This window comes from Caretta caretta, chromosome 1 (genome assembly GCF_965140235.1).
Source record: "Caretta caretta isolate rCarCar2 chromosome 1, rCarCar1.hap1, whole genome shotgun sequence".
Classification (NCBI taxonomy): Eukaryota; Metazoa; Chordata; order Testudines; family Cheloniidae; genus Caretta; species Caretta caretta.
The window spans coordinates 103,260,852-103,278,087 of NC_134206.1; the positions used below are offsets into that span (position 1 = coordinate 103,260,852).

Sequence of the window (17,236 nt, forward strand, 5' to 3'; positions counted from 1 at the left end):
AGACCCCAGGCTGCCCCTACGCATGGGGGGGGGACACACTCTGCTGCTTCCAGGAACCGCTCGCCCCGCTGACTGGGCTTTTAGCAGCCCGGTCGGCAGCGGTGACTGGAGCCACCAGGCTCCCTTTTCCACGGGGCGTTCTGGTCGCAAGCCGGACACTTGGCAACCCTCGCGCGAGCGCCCACCGCACTCTGGCGAGCCGCCGCCCAAGGGCGGATAAAATGGGGGATGCGCGCGCGGTGACCCGGCAGCCGTTCGTTTCCGTTGAGAGCGAACTACAACTCCCAGCCTGCCCCGCGCCCGCGCATGCTCCTTTCAGCCATCGGCTGGCGAGGCTGGGCTGCTGCGGGGCCGGGGCTCGGCCCGTGCCGCGGGGGAGAAGGAGCCGGTTCGGCGGTAACCGCCGCGGTATACGGGGCAGTCGGGCGCGGAGTCCGGGGCGCGCCGAGCCCGAGCCGAGCCAGCGCTGCGCCGGCGCGGAACCGACCCGCCTTGCGGCCAGCCCAGCCCGCGGCGGCCCGCTCACCCCTCGCGGGGCCAGAGCCGGGCCTGGGGGCGGCCGCGGGACCGGCGCAACTGCGGGGCGGGGCTGGATATTAACCATCCCCCGGCCAGTGGCTGTGGCAGAGCCGGGCTTCCCCGCTGGCAGCCGGTGCCTGGCACCTGCCCGTCCCTGCCCAGAGGGGGCTGCACGCCGCGGGGTGCTCGTGCGGCCCTAGGGGTGAAAGATAGAAAAGCCCGTTTTATGACAGAGATTTGTCCTGGTGTTTTCTGAAGGGCAAACGGCCCTGCCCCTCAGAGCCACATGGGTGATTATACAGAGGTGCGTTTTCATTCCTCGCAGCAAGTCCATTTCCTGAACGCCGGGAGTTTTTACAGGCTGTAAAGCAGCGGAGTCTGCTAGCTTATTTTACTTTAGCTGAAATAGCTCTTACTTTGTTTGGCTATTTGGCGAGGTTGAAGTAAACTATTAGACGGGATAAATCTGAGCTGTAGAGTATCAGTTAGACTTTCAGATGCAGGTGGGATTTGGTGGTGGTGATCTTGCACTTCTTGTCATCTTTAAAGAGACTAAAAGGAAATTGTCAGATCAGATTTAGCTCAGAGTTCCGGTTTTATAAACAAACTTACAAAAAAGATCAAAATAAATTATCCCTGGATCTAAATGAGAATTTAATGAGAGATTTTTGAATGAGAGAGAATTATTGAATGAATAAATATTCCCCTTTTGTATTTGAACCAAAAACATTGCAGTGTTCTGCAGGTGCTCTGTTAAAATGGACAACTAGCTTTCACCTGCCTTTTTTTCCCCTTTCTGTTTCCATTTGCCAAAGAGGTTGCATATTTTTCTTTTTAGTGCAGACTTCACTATTGTGATTCATGTTTTGTCCTCACTGAGAGAGAAAGGATGGTCCAGTATTCAATCCACTTGGCACTAGCCTGGGAGTTAGGACCCTTGAGTTCAAGTCCTTGTTCTGCCACAGACTTCTTGCGTGACCTTGGGAAAATAATTTAGTCTTTTTTGTATGGAAATTGTACTTCCCTATATCACAGGGGTTTTGTAAATACATTCAAAAGATTGTGAGGTGCTAGATGCAATAGTAGTGGCTCCATATAAGTACCTAACCAATTAGTGCACTGTGCTTTATTTGCAAAAAGAAAAGGAGTACTTGTGGCACCTTAGAGACTAACCAATTTATTTGAGCATGAGCTTTCGTGAGCCACAGCTCACTTCATCAGATGTGTACCGTGGAAACTGCAGCAGACTTTATATACACACAGAGAATATGAAACAATACCTCCTCCCACCCCACTGTCCTGCTGGTAATAGCTTATCTAAAGTGATCAGCAGGTGGGCCATTTCCAGCACAAATCCAGGTTTTCTCACCCTCCACCCCCCCACACAAATTCACTCTCCTGCTGGTGCTAGCCCATCCAAAGTGACAACTCTTTACATAATCAAGTCGGGCTATTTCCTGCATAGATCCAGGTTTTCTCACTTCCCCCCCACCCCCAAACACACACAAACTCACTCTCCTGCTGGTAATAGCTCATCTAAACTGACCACTCTCCAAGTTTAAATCCAAGTTAAACCAGAATATCTGGGGGGGGGGGGTAGGAAAAAACAAGAGGAAACAGGCTACCTTGCATGATGATTTAGCCACTCCCAGTCTCTATTTAAGCCTAAATTAATAGTATCCAATTTGCAAATGAATTCCAATTCAGCAGTTTCTCGCTGGAGTCTGGATTTGAAGTTTTTTTGTTTTAAGATAGCGACCTTCATGTCTGTGATTGCGTGACCAGAGAGATTGAAGTGTTCTCCGACTGGTTTATGAATGTTATAATTCTTGACATCTGATTTGTGTCCATTTATTCTTTTACGTAGAGACTGTCCAGTTTGACCAATGTACATGGCAGAGGGGCATTGCTGGCACATGATGGCATATATCGCATTGGTGGATGTGCAGGTGAACGAGCCTCTGATAGTGTGGCTGATGTTATTAGGCCCTGTGATGGTGTCCCCTGAATAGATATGTGGGCACAATTGGCAACGGGCTTTGTTGCAAGGATAAGTTCCTGGGTTAGTGGTTCTGTTGTGTGGTATGTGGTTGTTGGTGAGTATTTGCTTCAGGTTGCGGGGCTGTCTGTAGGCAAGGACTGGCCTGTCTCCCAAGACTTGTGAGAGTGTTGGGTCATCCTTTAGGATAGGTTGTAGATCCTTAATAATGCGTTGGAGGGGTTTTAGTTGGGGGCTGAAGGTGACCGCTAGTGCGTTCTGTTATTTTCTTTGTTAGGCCTGTCCTGTAGTAGGTAACTTCTGGGAACTCTTCTGGCTCTATCAATCTGTTTCTTTACTTCTGCAGGTGGGTATTGTAGTTGTAAGAAAGCTTGACAGAGATCTTGTAGGTGTTTGTCTCTGTCTGAGGGGTTGGAGCAAATGCGGTTGTATCGCAGAGCTTGGCTGTAGACGATGGATCGTGTGGTGTGGTCAGGGTGAAAGCTGGAGGCATGCAGGTAGGAATAGCGGTCAGTAGGTTTCCGGTATAGGGTGGTGTTTATGTGGCCATTGTTTATTAGCACTGTAGTGTCCAGGAAGTGGATCTCTTGTGTGGACTGGACCAGGCTGAGGTTGGTGGTGGGATGGAAATTGTTGAAATCATGGTGGAATTCCTCAAGGGCTTCTTTTCCATGGGTCCAGATGATGAAGATGTCATCAATATAGCGCAAGTAGAGTAGGGGCTTTAGGGGACGAGAGCTGAGGAAGCGTTGTTCTAAATCAGCCATAAAAATGTTGGCATACTGTGGGGCCATGCGGGTACCCATAGCAGTGCCGCTGATCTGAAGGTATACATTGTCCCCAAATGTGAAAACCTGGATTTGTGCTGGAAATGGCCCACCTGCTGATCACTTTAGATAAGCTATTACCAGCAGGACAGTGGGGTGGGAGGAGGTATTGTTTCATATTCTCTGTGTGTATATAAAGTCTGCTGCAGTTTCCATGGTACACATCTGATGAAGTGAGCTGTGGCTCACGAAAGCTCATGCTCAAATAAATTGGTTAGTCTCTAAGGTGCCACAAGTACTCCTTTTCTTTTTGCGAATACAGACTAACACGGCTGTTCCTCTGAAACCTGTGCTTTATTTGGGGCTGTATCTTAAGTCCACCTGGAAATTGCAGATACTTGTATTTCACAGTGAGCTGCTACCAGTGCTTTGTGATCTGCACTGCCTGCTTTTGGAATTGACCTACACAGCTCTAAATGGCCTGCACTTTTTCTGCCTTGAGAGATCACCTCTCACCTTGTGCAATACTGCTGTAGTTGAGAACTGGAAGTTCTGGAGGTGGAGCTCCCTTGCCATACACAAAAGACGGGGCTACCAACATGCATTTCGTGTTGCAGTCATGCTTTTGATAGCCATGTCATGCATTCATACATCTTACTTGAAATGTCATTTGTCCAGGTGAGCTGTGGGAAGGCTACAGGCATTTACCTGCAGCTCTGTATTTTGGTCACTCACTAGAGGTGCCTGTGGACAAGGCAGTTAGTTGCCTTCTTTCTTGCTGTACCTTCTATTTGAGCAAGGCCAAGAATGAGCAGCTAGAGGAGGAGGTGCAGCAACAGCACAAGGTGAGAGCGCAATACTGGTCCCTGGCTCCCCACCTCTACACCAGGCTCCCACCCAGCCACAGTATCCCTTGCCTCCTCATGAGTGTCAAGACTCTCGGCAGTCCCCAAACCCCCAGTATCCTTTCATTTTCCAGCAGTCCCAACACCCATCCACCTAACTTCCTACTTAAATTCCCCCACTGGTACCCAGCTATCCACTAGCCACCCCAAGTGAGCACTCCTCATCAGCCAGAACTGCCAGGTTTTGTTCAGCTCCATGCCTCACTTCCAGCGCTGCTCAGGGCAGTACTGAACATAAATTCATGATTCTGGTTTATGCAAATAATTTGCATATAATGTACAAATTAGCTTGTTAAATAATTTGCATAAAATGTCAAAGTAGGAGAATTAAACTTGGCAGCTGTGCAAAGAGAAGGAGCTACTGGCAGGGCATATTTCTTCAATTTTGAAATTCATTTGCCCCAGATTACTCCCCAGTCCAAAATAGCTGAAATGTATGGATCTTCATGGGATGCTGCAAGATGTATCTTTTTACAAAGGCTTTTGGGGAAAGGAGACATTATTTGAAGGACCATATGTAGGGAAGAGTGGTGCATTTTTCCTCATTTCCCCTTTTCTATAATGCATAATAACTTATAGGTTTTTTCCTCTTTCATGTTTCATCGTTTTAAATAGCTGCCAGAGGCACCTAAAGCATATGATAGGTGCTTTCTTTGTGTTTCTTTGAAATTGAATACAATAAATATTTTATTTCATATAAGTGTTTTATGGCCCTCATCACCATAATATCTGAGCCTCTCAAACTTTAAAATTAAAGTTTAAACCTTTTTTACCTATTGTAGTTACATGTAATGCCTAAAATTAATATACTGAAAGAAGCCAGGTTCGTTTTTTTCCTCAGGTGACTTTGTTCATTTTAAAGCACTCTTTGTATAGTTATTTTTACTGTTTCACCTGCATGGATTCTGCAAATGGCTCCACACATGGGTGAGAGAAATTTTCTGGAAATAGGAAACTGTTATTGTTTAAAAAAAAATTGAGAGAGTAGGCTGTTATGGTAGCTGACAACAATATATTTCTCTCTTTTTTTTTTTTATTTCAAATTGTACCTCACTACTCCCCTGTAAGTTATGGAAGCATTATTATCTTCGTTTTACAGCTGTCTCAGTTTCTCCAGAATGATTAATGATTTGTCCGTGTCACCCAGGAAGTCTTTGACTGAAACAAGAATAGAAGAAACTAAATCTCTTGCCTGCTAGTACATTGCCTTAATAGCAAGACCATCCTTCATTCCTTTTGCATCAGAGCACAGAACAGTGTGATAACTGCAAATTATTTATGGCATGATATCCTGAATGTACAAACTGGAAATATTTCTTTCTTTCTTTTTTATTTTTATTTCTAGGTTAAAGTGAAAATACCTTTTGGAAATAAATACCTAGACGCTATCTTTTCTGTCCCAGACAAGATTTTAACACACGGAGTGATTCTTACTCATGGAGCTGGAGGAGATATGGATTTCTCTCATTTAGTTTCTTTGGTAGCCTATCTTGCATCCCGTGGACTTCTGTGCTTGAGATTTACCTGTAAAGGCCTTAACATTGCTTATAGGACTAAAGCATATAAAACAGTTGTGGTAAGAAAAGACCAGATTGCATTTTAAATTCTGGAAATTTTAGAGTCACAGCAAGACTCCAGGCTATTTGTTAGTTAATTTTTATTAAAATCCACCTAAGCTATCATATGCTTTTTGCATACTACATTTCCTGTCACTACTAAGTATTAAAATGCTTTTGTCATAGAGTTTAAGGTCAGGAGGGACCACCAGATCATCTAGTCTGACCTGTATCACAGATCTTCCAGCCACCTTGGCACCAAGCCCAACAGCCAGAATTAGGTCAAAGTATTACAGTCTTCAGAAGACTAAATTAGGGTGTGCCACAGGCCAAGAACAGGAGGGACCAGGTTACCACCAATGCAGAGAATTGCTAGGATCATCTGGGTATATCTGATCAAATCAAGTGACCCCATTCCATGCTGCAAAGGAAGATGAGTAACCCCTAGGTCCCCAGTCTGACCTGGGAGAAAATTCATTCCAATCACCAAAAATGGTGATCAGTTAAAACCTGAGTATGTGAGCTAGACCCACCAGCCAGGCACCCGAGAGAGAATACTTTGTACCACCTCAGAGCATCTAGACACTCCATGTCCAGTGTCTTATCTTCAGCTGTGGAGGAAAAAAAGACAGAGCACCTAGGGGTGGAGAGGGAGCAAGAGAATTTCCTTCTTGACTCCCACTGGTGGCTGACTAAAGCCCTGAAGCATGAGATTTTAGGAACATAAGACATTAGAAGCAGAAGTGACCCCTAGGGCTGCTGAGACTAGCCCCTTGTCACCACAAGCAAAAGTCATAAATCTCTCTCATAAACTTATTCAGCTCTGTCTTAAAAACTAACGAATTTTTTCCCCCACACAACTTCTGTTGGGAGGCTGTTCCCAAACCTTGCCTCCTTTGATGGTTAAAAATCTAATTTCCAGCCTATGCTTATGGACAGGTGTGTTTTTTTGTTTTTTTTAACCATTTGCTCTTGTGCCAACATATTCTTTTAACTTAAATAGCTCTTTACCCTCCATGGTGTTTATCCCTCCAACCAATATATTTATAGAGAGCAATAATATTCCCTCTTAGTGTTGTTTTGCTAGCTAAACAAGCCAAGCTCTTTTAGTTTCCTCCTCTTCTTGTGTAAGTAGTTTTTGTTGTATTTGACATCCTTCTACTATAATCATTCAAGACTAGATTGAGTGTTTAGGAAGATCCTCAAAGAATCTCTCAGTTATTTTTCAGCCCTGGGGAATGTGGGAGTGAGTAAAGCCCTTGAAAGGGTACAGGTTATTCCTGCCTTCCTGTTGCCCAGGCCAGCTATGCTAGCCAGAGAGTAGGAGTAGGAACGCCCGGTCAAAAAGGGACCTGGGCAGCTCTGGTCAGCACTGCTCACTGGGCTGTTAAAAGTCTGGTTGGGCTAAGGCAGGCTCCCTACCTGCCTGGTTCTGCATGGCTCCCAGAAGCAGCCGGAATATCCGGCTTCTAGGTGGCCGGGGGGCTCTGTGCATTGCCCCCACCCTGAGCACTGGCTCCGCAGCTCCCATTGTCCGGAAACCGCACCTGCAGCCAGGGGAAGCATGCAGAGCCCCCTGGCCCCTCCGCCTAGGAGCAGGACATGCTGGCCGCTTCCGGGAGCCACCTGAGGTAAGCACCATCTGGCTGGAACCCACATCCTGAACCCCCTCCCGAACCTGATCCCACTCCTGCATCCAAACTCCCTCCTGTAGCCTTTATGCCCTAACACAACCCAATCCCCAGCCCTGAGCCCCCTCCCACATTCTGAACCTCTTGTCCCCAGCCCGGAGCCCCCTCTTGCACCTCAAGCCCCTCATCCCCCACCCCAGAGCCCGCACCCTCAGCTGGAGCCCTCCCACTCCCAACCCCCTATCCCAGCCTGGAGCCGACTCCTGCACCCTGACCCCCCTCATTTCTGGCCCCACTCCAGAGCCCTCACCTCCTGCACCCCAGCCCTTACCCCAGCCCAGTAAAAGTGAGTGAGGGTGGGGGGAGAGCCAGCAATGGAGGGAGGGGGATGGAGTGAACAGTGGCGGTGCCTCGGAGAAGAAGTGGCAGGAGCAGGGCCTTGGGGAAGGGGCAGGGCAAGGGTATTCGGTTTTGTGTAATTAGAAAGTCGGCAACCCTAGGTAGGAGGTAGACCCAAAACTTTGTCCATACCTTGCAGCACCTGCTCTCCGGACACACTCTGTGTCAGACCCACACCCAAGATTCAGGTAGGCCTAGCAAGTGAGTCAGGGAGTCATACTCACCTCCTTGGCTGAATAAGACAAGAGCACAGTCCAGCCCTCTGAGGTTCCCTTCGCACTTTGATATCACAGTTGTTTGTATATGTTGTGTTTTAACTCTATTTTACTGAAATTAGATCTTGCTGATATTAATGCAGGCCTTCTGAGGAGCTTTGTGTTGAAGTTTCTTTAAAAATACACAATAATATTGTTTTTCTAACCAGATTGTTGGTTAGGAAATCGGAAATATGATATTGTATTGAAAGTTTATTTAGAGAACACTGGCAGGATACTTCTCAATTTTAAAAAATATTTTATTTATAATTCATAATCTTTTGGTAAATTTGAAATTGAAAAGTTCCCTCACTACATTGATCTTTTTACCTTACACAGTGGTGTATTATTGTAGGGTAGCTTGTGAGTATTGGGCTTATTAAATTGTTCTTGCTTTAAAAGTATTGCAGAAGTACTTGTTTGTGGGTATGAGAAAGTGAGGAGAAGAAACATTACATATAAATAAATAGACTGTCTTATTGGGGAAGTGTCCAATTTCAGATTCTTCAGCTACAACAATTTTTTATATCATGTATCTTAAAATGCTGTCTTTTAAACAAATGAAAAATGCTGTTTCATTTCCTTAGGAATATTTAAAGTCCTCTGGTGAATATAAACTTTCTGGTGTCTTTCTTGGAGGTAAGGGGGAGGGATGTATGTCTTTGTTTACAATCTTAGCCCTAATGGTGGTTTTAAGAGTACATTGTATAATTACATTCCTGAGGGGTGGGGAAAATTGTGAGTCCTCAGGACTGATGCAAAGGCCATGAAGCCCATAGCTCCCGAGGCCTCTGTGCAGTTATGTCTTAATCTGTTACTTGACCCATTATTTGACACAGATATAACTGAGGGAGAATATGGATGGATATCTAGGGAGATTGAAATCAGATGATCAGTTATGATTTCCATCTACTTCCAATTAAGTACTTCATTGATAGTGTCCTTTAACTACCTGACACTCAATACTCGTAAATAACATATGTAATATACAGAACAGTAGTACTTAGCAATATTACTTTTACAATCTATTCTCAGCAATAATCTTACTTTTTCCAGTACTTTTTGTCTTCAGCTGTCAAACTCCAGACTATATATAGAAATAAACTAGCTTTTTCTTTATTAAAACTGTTTCCATACAAAGGTCAGTAGTTTCGAAAATCTATAATAAAGTAATAAGATCCAGTTCTAAAAGTTACCCTTTGTCACTTTATACGGTTTAATGTTTGTGTACATTTTATTTAGCCACATGAAACCCATATTAGATCCTGGATTTGCATGGAAAGGGCTATGACAAGCTGTCTCTAGTGATCTGTAACTTGACAGTATACACAACTCAATTTTTATTTAATAAAATGTACACTGGATGGTAAACTGAATGTCATTTAAGTATTCACCCCATCTGTACATGTTCTGCTACTGCATGCAGTAGCAGAACAATAGAAAAGATGGATTTACTTACACACACACATTATCAAAGGGGAAGGATTTCATACATGGTGTAGGCCAGTGGAATAATACCTGCTTATACCCGTTCTAAATGTGCTTCCTTGTATAAAGGAAACCTAAAAACAAATTGGATATCAAATATACAAATGTCTTTAATATTGAATAACTAAGAAAAATACACTTAAATATATATATATGCACGAATAGTGAAAGTACTTGTGCCACTGGTATCTTAGCTCTTCTTGCTGTTATTCAGTACTCAGACCTTTTTCTCCAGGTCGTCTTGTAGGTAACTGCGCCTGCCTAGGGGTTAGTAGGATTTACATGATTCCAGGATCTCCAGTTCTCCTCCCATTAAGCTAAAGGCAAAACCAAACCCCCTCTGACTCCAACAGCCCTCACAAACAATTTAATCCAGCCATCTACAGAACCTCAATTAAAAAATGTGATCCATCAGCTATTGTGGCTTCTTTTGGGGGAGATACCTTGATGACCTCATGTTGTCACTCATAGAATTACCTCATACAGGTTTCATCTTCTCAGTTTGTATCTATATGTTTAAGCTGGAGTTTAAAGTAGTAGAGCAGATACTTGAAATAGATCCACTGTGTATATCTTGGCCTGATTTGAAGTGTGGGTCACAGGAACTTTGTTTTTACTACTAACCAACTAAGGCAGCTTGGAAAGAATCAATACTATGTCTTTGTGGAACAAGAATATAGTAACCATTGTTCTATAGTATTTCAAGTGTCCTGAAATCTAGTTTTTCTGCATTCTTCATACAGCCTACTTAAATATGAGTTATTGCCCACTTCTTGTCGTTCTATCCTGCTCCCTTGCCCACTCCCCCAAAAAAGTATTCTATTTTCTGATCCCCTGTTGCTTTCTTTATCATGGATGTAAAATCATTAAGTGCCCCCAGTTCAGTTATCTGACAGCGCCAAAATTCTGCATGGTAGTCTACAATGACCTGGTGAACAAAAGTCCCTCAGTTGCCCCTTCATAGTCATTTTGTAGAGTATATGCCATATTAGTGTTACAACATACACCGAATTGGATAACTTTTAGGAATAGTGATTCTCAGTATGAATGTAAATGATGTGATAGTAAACATAATTTTTATTCTTTATGTTTAAATGGGAGATAGGTCGTTCGATGGGTTCACGAGCCGCTGTCTCTGTGGCACGTCAGATTAGCCAGGATGACAATGAGGATTTCATTCACGGTCTGATATGTTTATCTTATCCACTTCATCAACCAAAGCTTCAGTCCAAACTCCGGGATGAAGATTTATTTTTTATTAAGTGTCCTGTGCTGTTTGTCTCAGGATCAAAAGATGAGATGTGTGAAAAAGTGAGTTGAGTTATAAAGGGGAGGAAATAGGAAACTGTTCAAATGTGGTTAGCACTAGTATCCAAAGATGATGGTGATAATAGACAGTCTTCTCCAACCACTGATGTGCTGCAAGAAGCTCCAGGCAGGGAACTCTACCTCCAAATTTAAAAAGTTGGGATGCTTTTTTGATGGATATCACACCTTCCCTGGATATTGCCAGGTCATCCCTACTACAGATATCTCTGAACAGAATTTTGTTTGCCTTTTGAATGGACCAGATAGCACCAAATGGCAAGTATTACTTTTAAAAAAAGGCCTTGGGGAGAATTTACCTGGGTGTTCTAAAGAAATCTTAGCTCCCCTCCCATTTCAGATTACACAAAGTGTATACTGTGCTGTACTATCAATAAAGTCAGTGTATTTTTCAGGACAAATAAACATATTTCTGGCAAAGTTTGCTTGCTCAGTGGTGCTGTCTCTTCCTGTGGAGGAAGGGTTCTGCAAACCAAACTCCACAAAAGTATCCAAGTGCTAGTAACAGTCAGAAAGTAATGTTCAGCAAGGTCTGGAGTTTATCTTATCTACTTCATGGGGAAAAGGAGAGATATGTAAATCAGATTCGGGATGTATGTTACAGGAGCCTTACAAAATCCTGCTATGACTTAAGACTATGTGCACTTAACTCTCCAGGCCTAGGAAGTGTTTCTGGCATGTCATAACATTTTAACGAGTGGTTACAACAGAATAGCAAGCATATAGAGTGCTTGGAGTATACACTCTTACTGTGAAAATTCTTAGGTCTGTGAAGTAAGTCCATCTATCCTCTGAATAACCTTTGCATTGGGGAAAATCCTACAGCAGGGATCAGCAGCCTGCCAGGGTAAGCCCCCTGGCGGGCCGGGCCAATTTGTTTACTAGCCGTGTCCGCAGGTTCGGCCGATTGCGGCTCCCACTGGCCATGGTTCGCTGTTCCAGGCAAATGGGGGCCGCGGGAAGCGGTGCGGGACAAGGGATGTTCTGGCCTCTGCTTCCTGCAACCCCCATTGGCCTGGAATGGCGAACCATGGCCAGTAGGAGCCACGATCAGCCAAACCTGTGGACGCAGCAGGTAAACAAACCAGTCCAGCCCGCTAGGGGGCTTACCCTGGCAGCCGTGTGCCAAAGGTTGCCGATCCCTGTCCTACAGAGTAGGAGCTAGTCCTAAAACTATTATACTGATATTCCATTATCTGCTGTGACCTATGAGACTGGACTTCACATGTCTGTGAAAGTTCCTCCATTTTGTTGTTGCTGTTTTGACCCACTGGCAGCAGGAATGGATGGCTTTCAGTGACTTATGGGAGAAGACTTCAGATAGATGTGTCCTTCTTTGTTTTCTGGACTTTCGTTTCATGTGAGTGACTAACATTGGGCAAAGTACTCTGAAGAGGTTATACTGTTGGATTATGATGTCATAATCTGTTTATCAATTCATTTAAATGCACTCAGAATTCTATTTGCATTTTCTGCTGCTGCTTGTTAAGTTAGGATGGACAAAATGATGATTACGATCCACATGATTTCTGGCATATAATAATTTTTTCCTCTTGATTTTTATAGAAATTATTGGAAGGTGTGGCAAGCAAAATGAAGACCCCTAAAAAAATTCATTGGGTTGAAAAAGCAAACCATGGCATGACAGTGAAAGGACGAACAGCAGATGATATTATGATGGAAATAAGCACACAGGTTTTTTCATGGATCAAAGAAATAATTGAACAGGAGTACAAATAATTTCCAACAGTTAAACATCAGTTACATTAACCTTCCTTAAATGTAAAGGGCTTGTTTGACTTGCCAAAGAGAGCATTAGAAAAGAGCCATTCCTACATGAGGCCTACATGATTCAGAACAGGTCATTCTGCAAATATTAAGTGTAAACATACATAAATATTTTTGAATCCAAAACCGCTATGCAATGTGAACAAGGTAGTAATACCATTTTTTAAAGGTGAAGATCACAAAACATGTAAAATATTAACGATGGGGCACTACTTTTCTATATTTCAGTTTTAGTGGTGTATCCATTTGTTGGTCTGTGTGACCAAACAATACCTTTTTATTTTTTTTGGTACTGTTTAGTTAGTGTGTTTTCAAAGATTACTGCAAAATAAACTACATTTTCTACTGGAGCTGAAATTTTTAGTCTGATTTATTCCCAGCTGTATTGCAGACACTGTGGTTAATTTGCAAAGGCACTGTCATATTCAATCCCCCTTTCACTCACAACTTTTTGGGGAAAAATATCCATTTTGGGCCATAACTTTAAAGGTCAGTTTCTGCCCTGCCTTGCACCTTGTGTAGACCTTTACTCCTTTGGAAAGTGACTCTTCTGGTGCCATTCTGATTTGGTAGCATTTTGCACCCTCTTTGCACAGCCATAATTACACAAGGTGGAAAGCAGTAGAGAATCAGGTAATGTGTATATTTAGTTTCTGTGGGAAAGTGATTTTAAGCCCCCGCCCCCTGAAAGGTCTGATTGGTCACTTTGGGATTATTTGGTCAGGGAAAAAACGTTTTTCTGCTTTAAAAGAGTTGTCAACAATTTTTGTGTGAAAATAGCTCAAACAGCTGAAATTCACTTCAAACATGACATTTATTTAGTCCTAATTACTTAGGACTAATTATTTTACAGCATAAAGCCTGGGGGAGACAGAGGAGAAATAGCAAAGCTGTTGGATATCAAAAGTTTGTTCTAGTGTGTACATTATGTTTATAGAGGCATACAAAAATGTTTGGTTTGATGGATTTGCGAAGGGTGCAGTTAGTTTTTATTTTATGTATTTACTCTAGTAAATTCATAGTGCAGTTTAAAAAAATGTGTTTTTCTTAGTTTCAGCTGAACCAGTTCCCCTTTTTCTGGTGCATGTATGCGCCATAGTAACTGCAGGATTTAGAATTAGAGTGTGATGTTGGACACTGCAGGCCCAGTTCATCCCTTGTGGAACTCCGCTGACTTCTATATTTTGCCTGGGGCTTTGGGATGGCTTTATACTGGGGAAAATATCTATAATAGGGCTTTTGCTAGTATACAAATAATCATAAAAAATCACACCCTGAACTGATATTACTATATTGGCAAGTTTCCAAAGTAGACGTGTCCTTAGATTATTGTGCTTAAATAGATGCAGCAAACTCATTTACAATGACAGCAGACAGACAGCTCAGTCCCTGACATACTCCTGGGGGAATTCTGCACCTCTCTTCATGCGCAGAGTTTTTGTCTTCAGCCAGTTTCTTTACTTCCCCAGAGAAAAATTACTTTCTGATGGGGAAGCAAAGGGAAGCCACAGGAAGTATGTTTTGGCCAAGAGGTAAATCACTGTGCGGCAGGGGCCGGGACTGGGGAAGACCCGGCTATTGGCTCCTATTCTGCGTCAGGTTCAGCTTCTAATCCCAGCTGGGCTGGGGACGACATGACTTCGTCTTCCCCAGCACGGCATGTGGGGCTGGGTCAGACCCTCCCCCAGATTTCTCCCCGGCTGCAGGAAGCTCTGCAAGCACTTCCTCCTCACCTCTTTCCTTCTTCCCCTCCCCCCCACTTCCTGCCCCCATTGCTCCGCAGCTGCATGGGAAGGGATCACTGTACAGGGAGCTGATTTCCCCCATCTGCCCAACCCCCATGCATCCAGACCCCCTCATTCCCAGATCCTCCTGCTGAGCATCACCGCCTACGGCCCAATGAGCCCCACTCTCCCTGTACCTGACCACCCACACCCAGAAGCCCAGCCACTGAGCCCCGACCAGCTACACCTGGATCTGCACCCCACTAAGCCCCCTCACACTCAGACCCCCCCACTGAGTTCTATCCCCTCACAACCAAACCTGCCCTTGCTGAGCCCCAACCACCTTCTCCAAGACCCCCCTGCAGTGTCCCATTACCATTGCATCCAGAACCTCCTAACAAGCCCCAGTGCATCCGGATTCCCTCCTCACACACACCCAGATTCCCCCATGGAGACACCTGCACCCGGATTGCCTCACACAGAACTCTCTTAACACACACCTGGATCTCCCCACCCCAAACCCCTACACTGCGATCCTGCCATGCTGAGCATGCCTACCCACATCTGGTGCACCTGGTAGGGAGGAGTAGGGCCCTGGGGCAGGCCCAGTCCTTGTGCTGTTTCAGGGCTGGGTGCAGCCTCACCACTTGGTGCAGCCAGTCACATTTATTTGACAAAAATTGCAGAATTTTAAAATGTGCACAGAATTTTTAACTTTTTTTGGCTTAGAATGCCCTCAGGAATACTGGCAAAATGAGTATCATGAGTATATAATGAAATAGTTCCTTTTCACAGCCACTTACGATGTCCAGACTTGAAAGCAGCAAAACCAGTTAGCCTGATATTTCTCATTTTTGTCCATGTTTCTGCAGAAGTGTAATACCCAGTAAGGCTTAAGTGTTGTTGGGACAACAGGAACACAACACAACTTGTTTGTTATCCATATGAAAGACTTGTTTTTGAACAGCTGCGATAGTGAAGGGGAAACTTGAAAGAGAACAATGATTTAAAAATACTTATGATGTTAAGCCAGCTAATCGACTTGCTTGATGAGAGTTGGCACTATTAAATTACATTGCAGCCAACGCTGTATTATTAGTGCTGGATTTGAGAGGCCACTACTACCAAAATATTTGTGAAATCATTTTTTCACTTCATGATAATCCATTGGAAGGCTGAAAATTTAAATGTTTGCATGCAGATATTGTTTTCTCCAGTTTCTTATTGTAGGATTGCTCATGAGTACTGGCAAAAAGAAAAGGAGTACTTGTGGCACCTTAGAGACTAACCAATTTATTTGAGCATGAGCTTTCGTGAGCTACAGTGAAGTGAAGTGAGCTGTAGCTCACGAAAGCTCATGCTCAAATAAATTGGTTAGTCTCTAAGGTGCCACAAGTACTCCTTTTCTTTTTGCGAATACAGACTAACACGGCTGTTCCTCTGAAACCTGTCATGAGTACTGGGCTACTGGCATTCATTTTATTCAGCAGAAAATACAGCATTGGAAGCACTTTAAACAGGCCAAGTAGACTTGACTTTAGAGTCCATTCCTAGCCATACAGACTCTGAATTCATTAGCTATAATATGAAGACAATAAGACAAACCTCATTTTGGTTGGGAAACATTCTATTTTTAGAGTTTGGAGAATTTAAACCTAATTTAGTATCATAATTGGGTCTGATCCTGCTGTCCCTTCACATACAGTGCTTCCACTGATATCAGTGTGCAAATTAGTGACTGGTTTAAACAAGTCCATTAGTTTCAGGAGATACAGGTAATTTCTTAAAACGATGGACCCTATTCATGAAAAATGATCAGATTTATTTGACTTTAGTAGCAACTGCTACATTGCCTGATACGGTAACTCCTCACTTAACATCTACCGGTTAATGTCATTTCGTTGTTACATCACTGACATAGGCACCCACTCTGTGGGTGCTCTGGGGCTGGAGCACCCACGGATAAAAATTAGTGGGTGCTGTACACCCTCTGGCAGCCAAGCTCCCCGTCCCACCTCCTCCTCCCCTGAGCGCGCTGCATCCCTGCTCCTCTGCTACCTCCCAGTGTTTGCTGTCAAACAGCCGTTTGACGGTGTTAGCATGCTCCGGTAGGGAGGGGGAGCAGCGGGAATACGGCATGCTCAGGGGAGGAGGTGGGGAAGAGGCGGGGCGGGGGGGATTTGGGGAAGGAGTTGGAATAGGGGCAGGGACGGGGTGGAGTTGGGGCAGGGACTTTGGGGCAGGGATTGGAATGGGGGCAGGGCAGGTGTTGGGCCTCTTGGAAGGGGTGGAGTGGTGGCAGGGCTGGGGGCAGAAGGGGAGTCCAGCACCCAGGGGAAAGCAGGGAAGTCGGCACCCATGATCACTGATCAATTAGGGAACATGCTCATTTAAAGTTGTGCAATGCTCCCTTATAAGGTTGTTTGGCAGCCGCATCCTTTGTCCACAGCTTGCAGAAAGAGCAGCACATTGGAGCTAGCTGGTGGAGGCTTGGAACCAGGGTGGACCGGCAGCCCCCCATCAGCTTCCCTAAGTTCTCTGTGCAGCAGCTGCCCAGCAGACTATCAATTGCTGGGCAGTTCAGGTGTCCCTCTTCCCACTGCCATGTGCTGCTCCTGCCCTCTGCCTTGGAGCTGCTTCTGGGAGCCTCCTGCTTGCTGTACAGGGGGTGGGGGGAAGAGGGGTGCTGATGTCAGGGTGTCCCCCTCCTCTGCTCCTGTCCCCCGCTCGTGTACCCCATCTCCACAGAGCGGGGTGTGGGGGCACAGGACAGGGCTCAGGACTGACGGAGCTTGCTGGAAGCAGTTGTTGTCTCAACTTGATGATCTACTTAAAAAGGCAGTGTACTTAGAGTTGGGTCAGTATAAAGGGGAAATGCAC

At 44.6% G+C, this 17,236-nt stretch overlaps 1 protein-coding gene across 4 annotated transcripts; it reads left to right on the plus strand.

The window, feature by feature from the left end:
- The first annotated feature begins 302 nt into the window (after nt 1–302).
- Nucleotides 303–12,982, plus strand: TEX30 (testis expressed 30). 4 transcript variants are annotated; one of them, XM_048854679.2, is made up of 6 exons: nt 336–396; nt 3,964–4,130; nt 5,536–5,766; nt 8,618–8,669; nt 10,624–10,829; nt 12,411–12,982. In XM_048854679.2, exons 3-6 carry the CDS (start codon nt 5,644–5,646, stop codon nt 12,582–12,584), a joined length of 555 nt encoding a protein of 184 aa, XP_048710636.1. In that variant the 5' UTR covers nt 336–396; nt 3,964–4,130; nt 5,536–5,643; the 3' UTR covers nt 12,585–12,982. The 4 variants fall into 4 exon arrangements, with proteins under 4 accessions (XP_048710655.1, XP_048710665.1, XP_048710645.1 ...); XM_048854698.2 differs by lacking the exon at nt 3,964–4,130 and having other exon boundaries at nt 303–396; XM_048854708.2 differs by lacking the exon at nt 3,964–4,130 and having other exon boundaries at nt 319–823.
- Nucleotides 12,983–17,236: the final 4,254 nt, after the last annotated feature.

What these genes read in the sequence shown, in the direction of transcription:
- TEX30 (XM_048854698.2), top strand. Translation starts at nt 307, where the DNA reads ATGCTCCTTTCAGCCATCGGCTGGCGAGGCTGGGCTGCTGCGGGGCCG. An exon ending in GAGAAGGAGCCGGTTCGGCG is followed by an intron (nt 397 to 5,535) that starts GTAACCGCCGCG and finishes TTTTATTTCTAG; the next exon opens with GTTAAAGTGAAAATACCTTT. An exon ending in AAGATGAGATGTGTGAAAAA is followed by an intron (nt 10,830 to 12,410) that starts GTGAGTTGAGTT and finishes TGATTTTTATAG; the next exon opens with AAATTATTGGAAGGTGTGGC.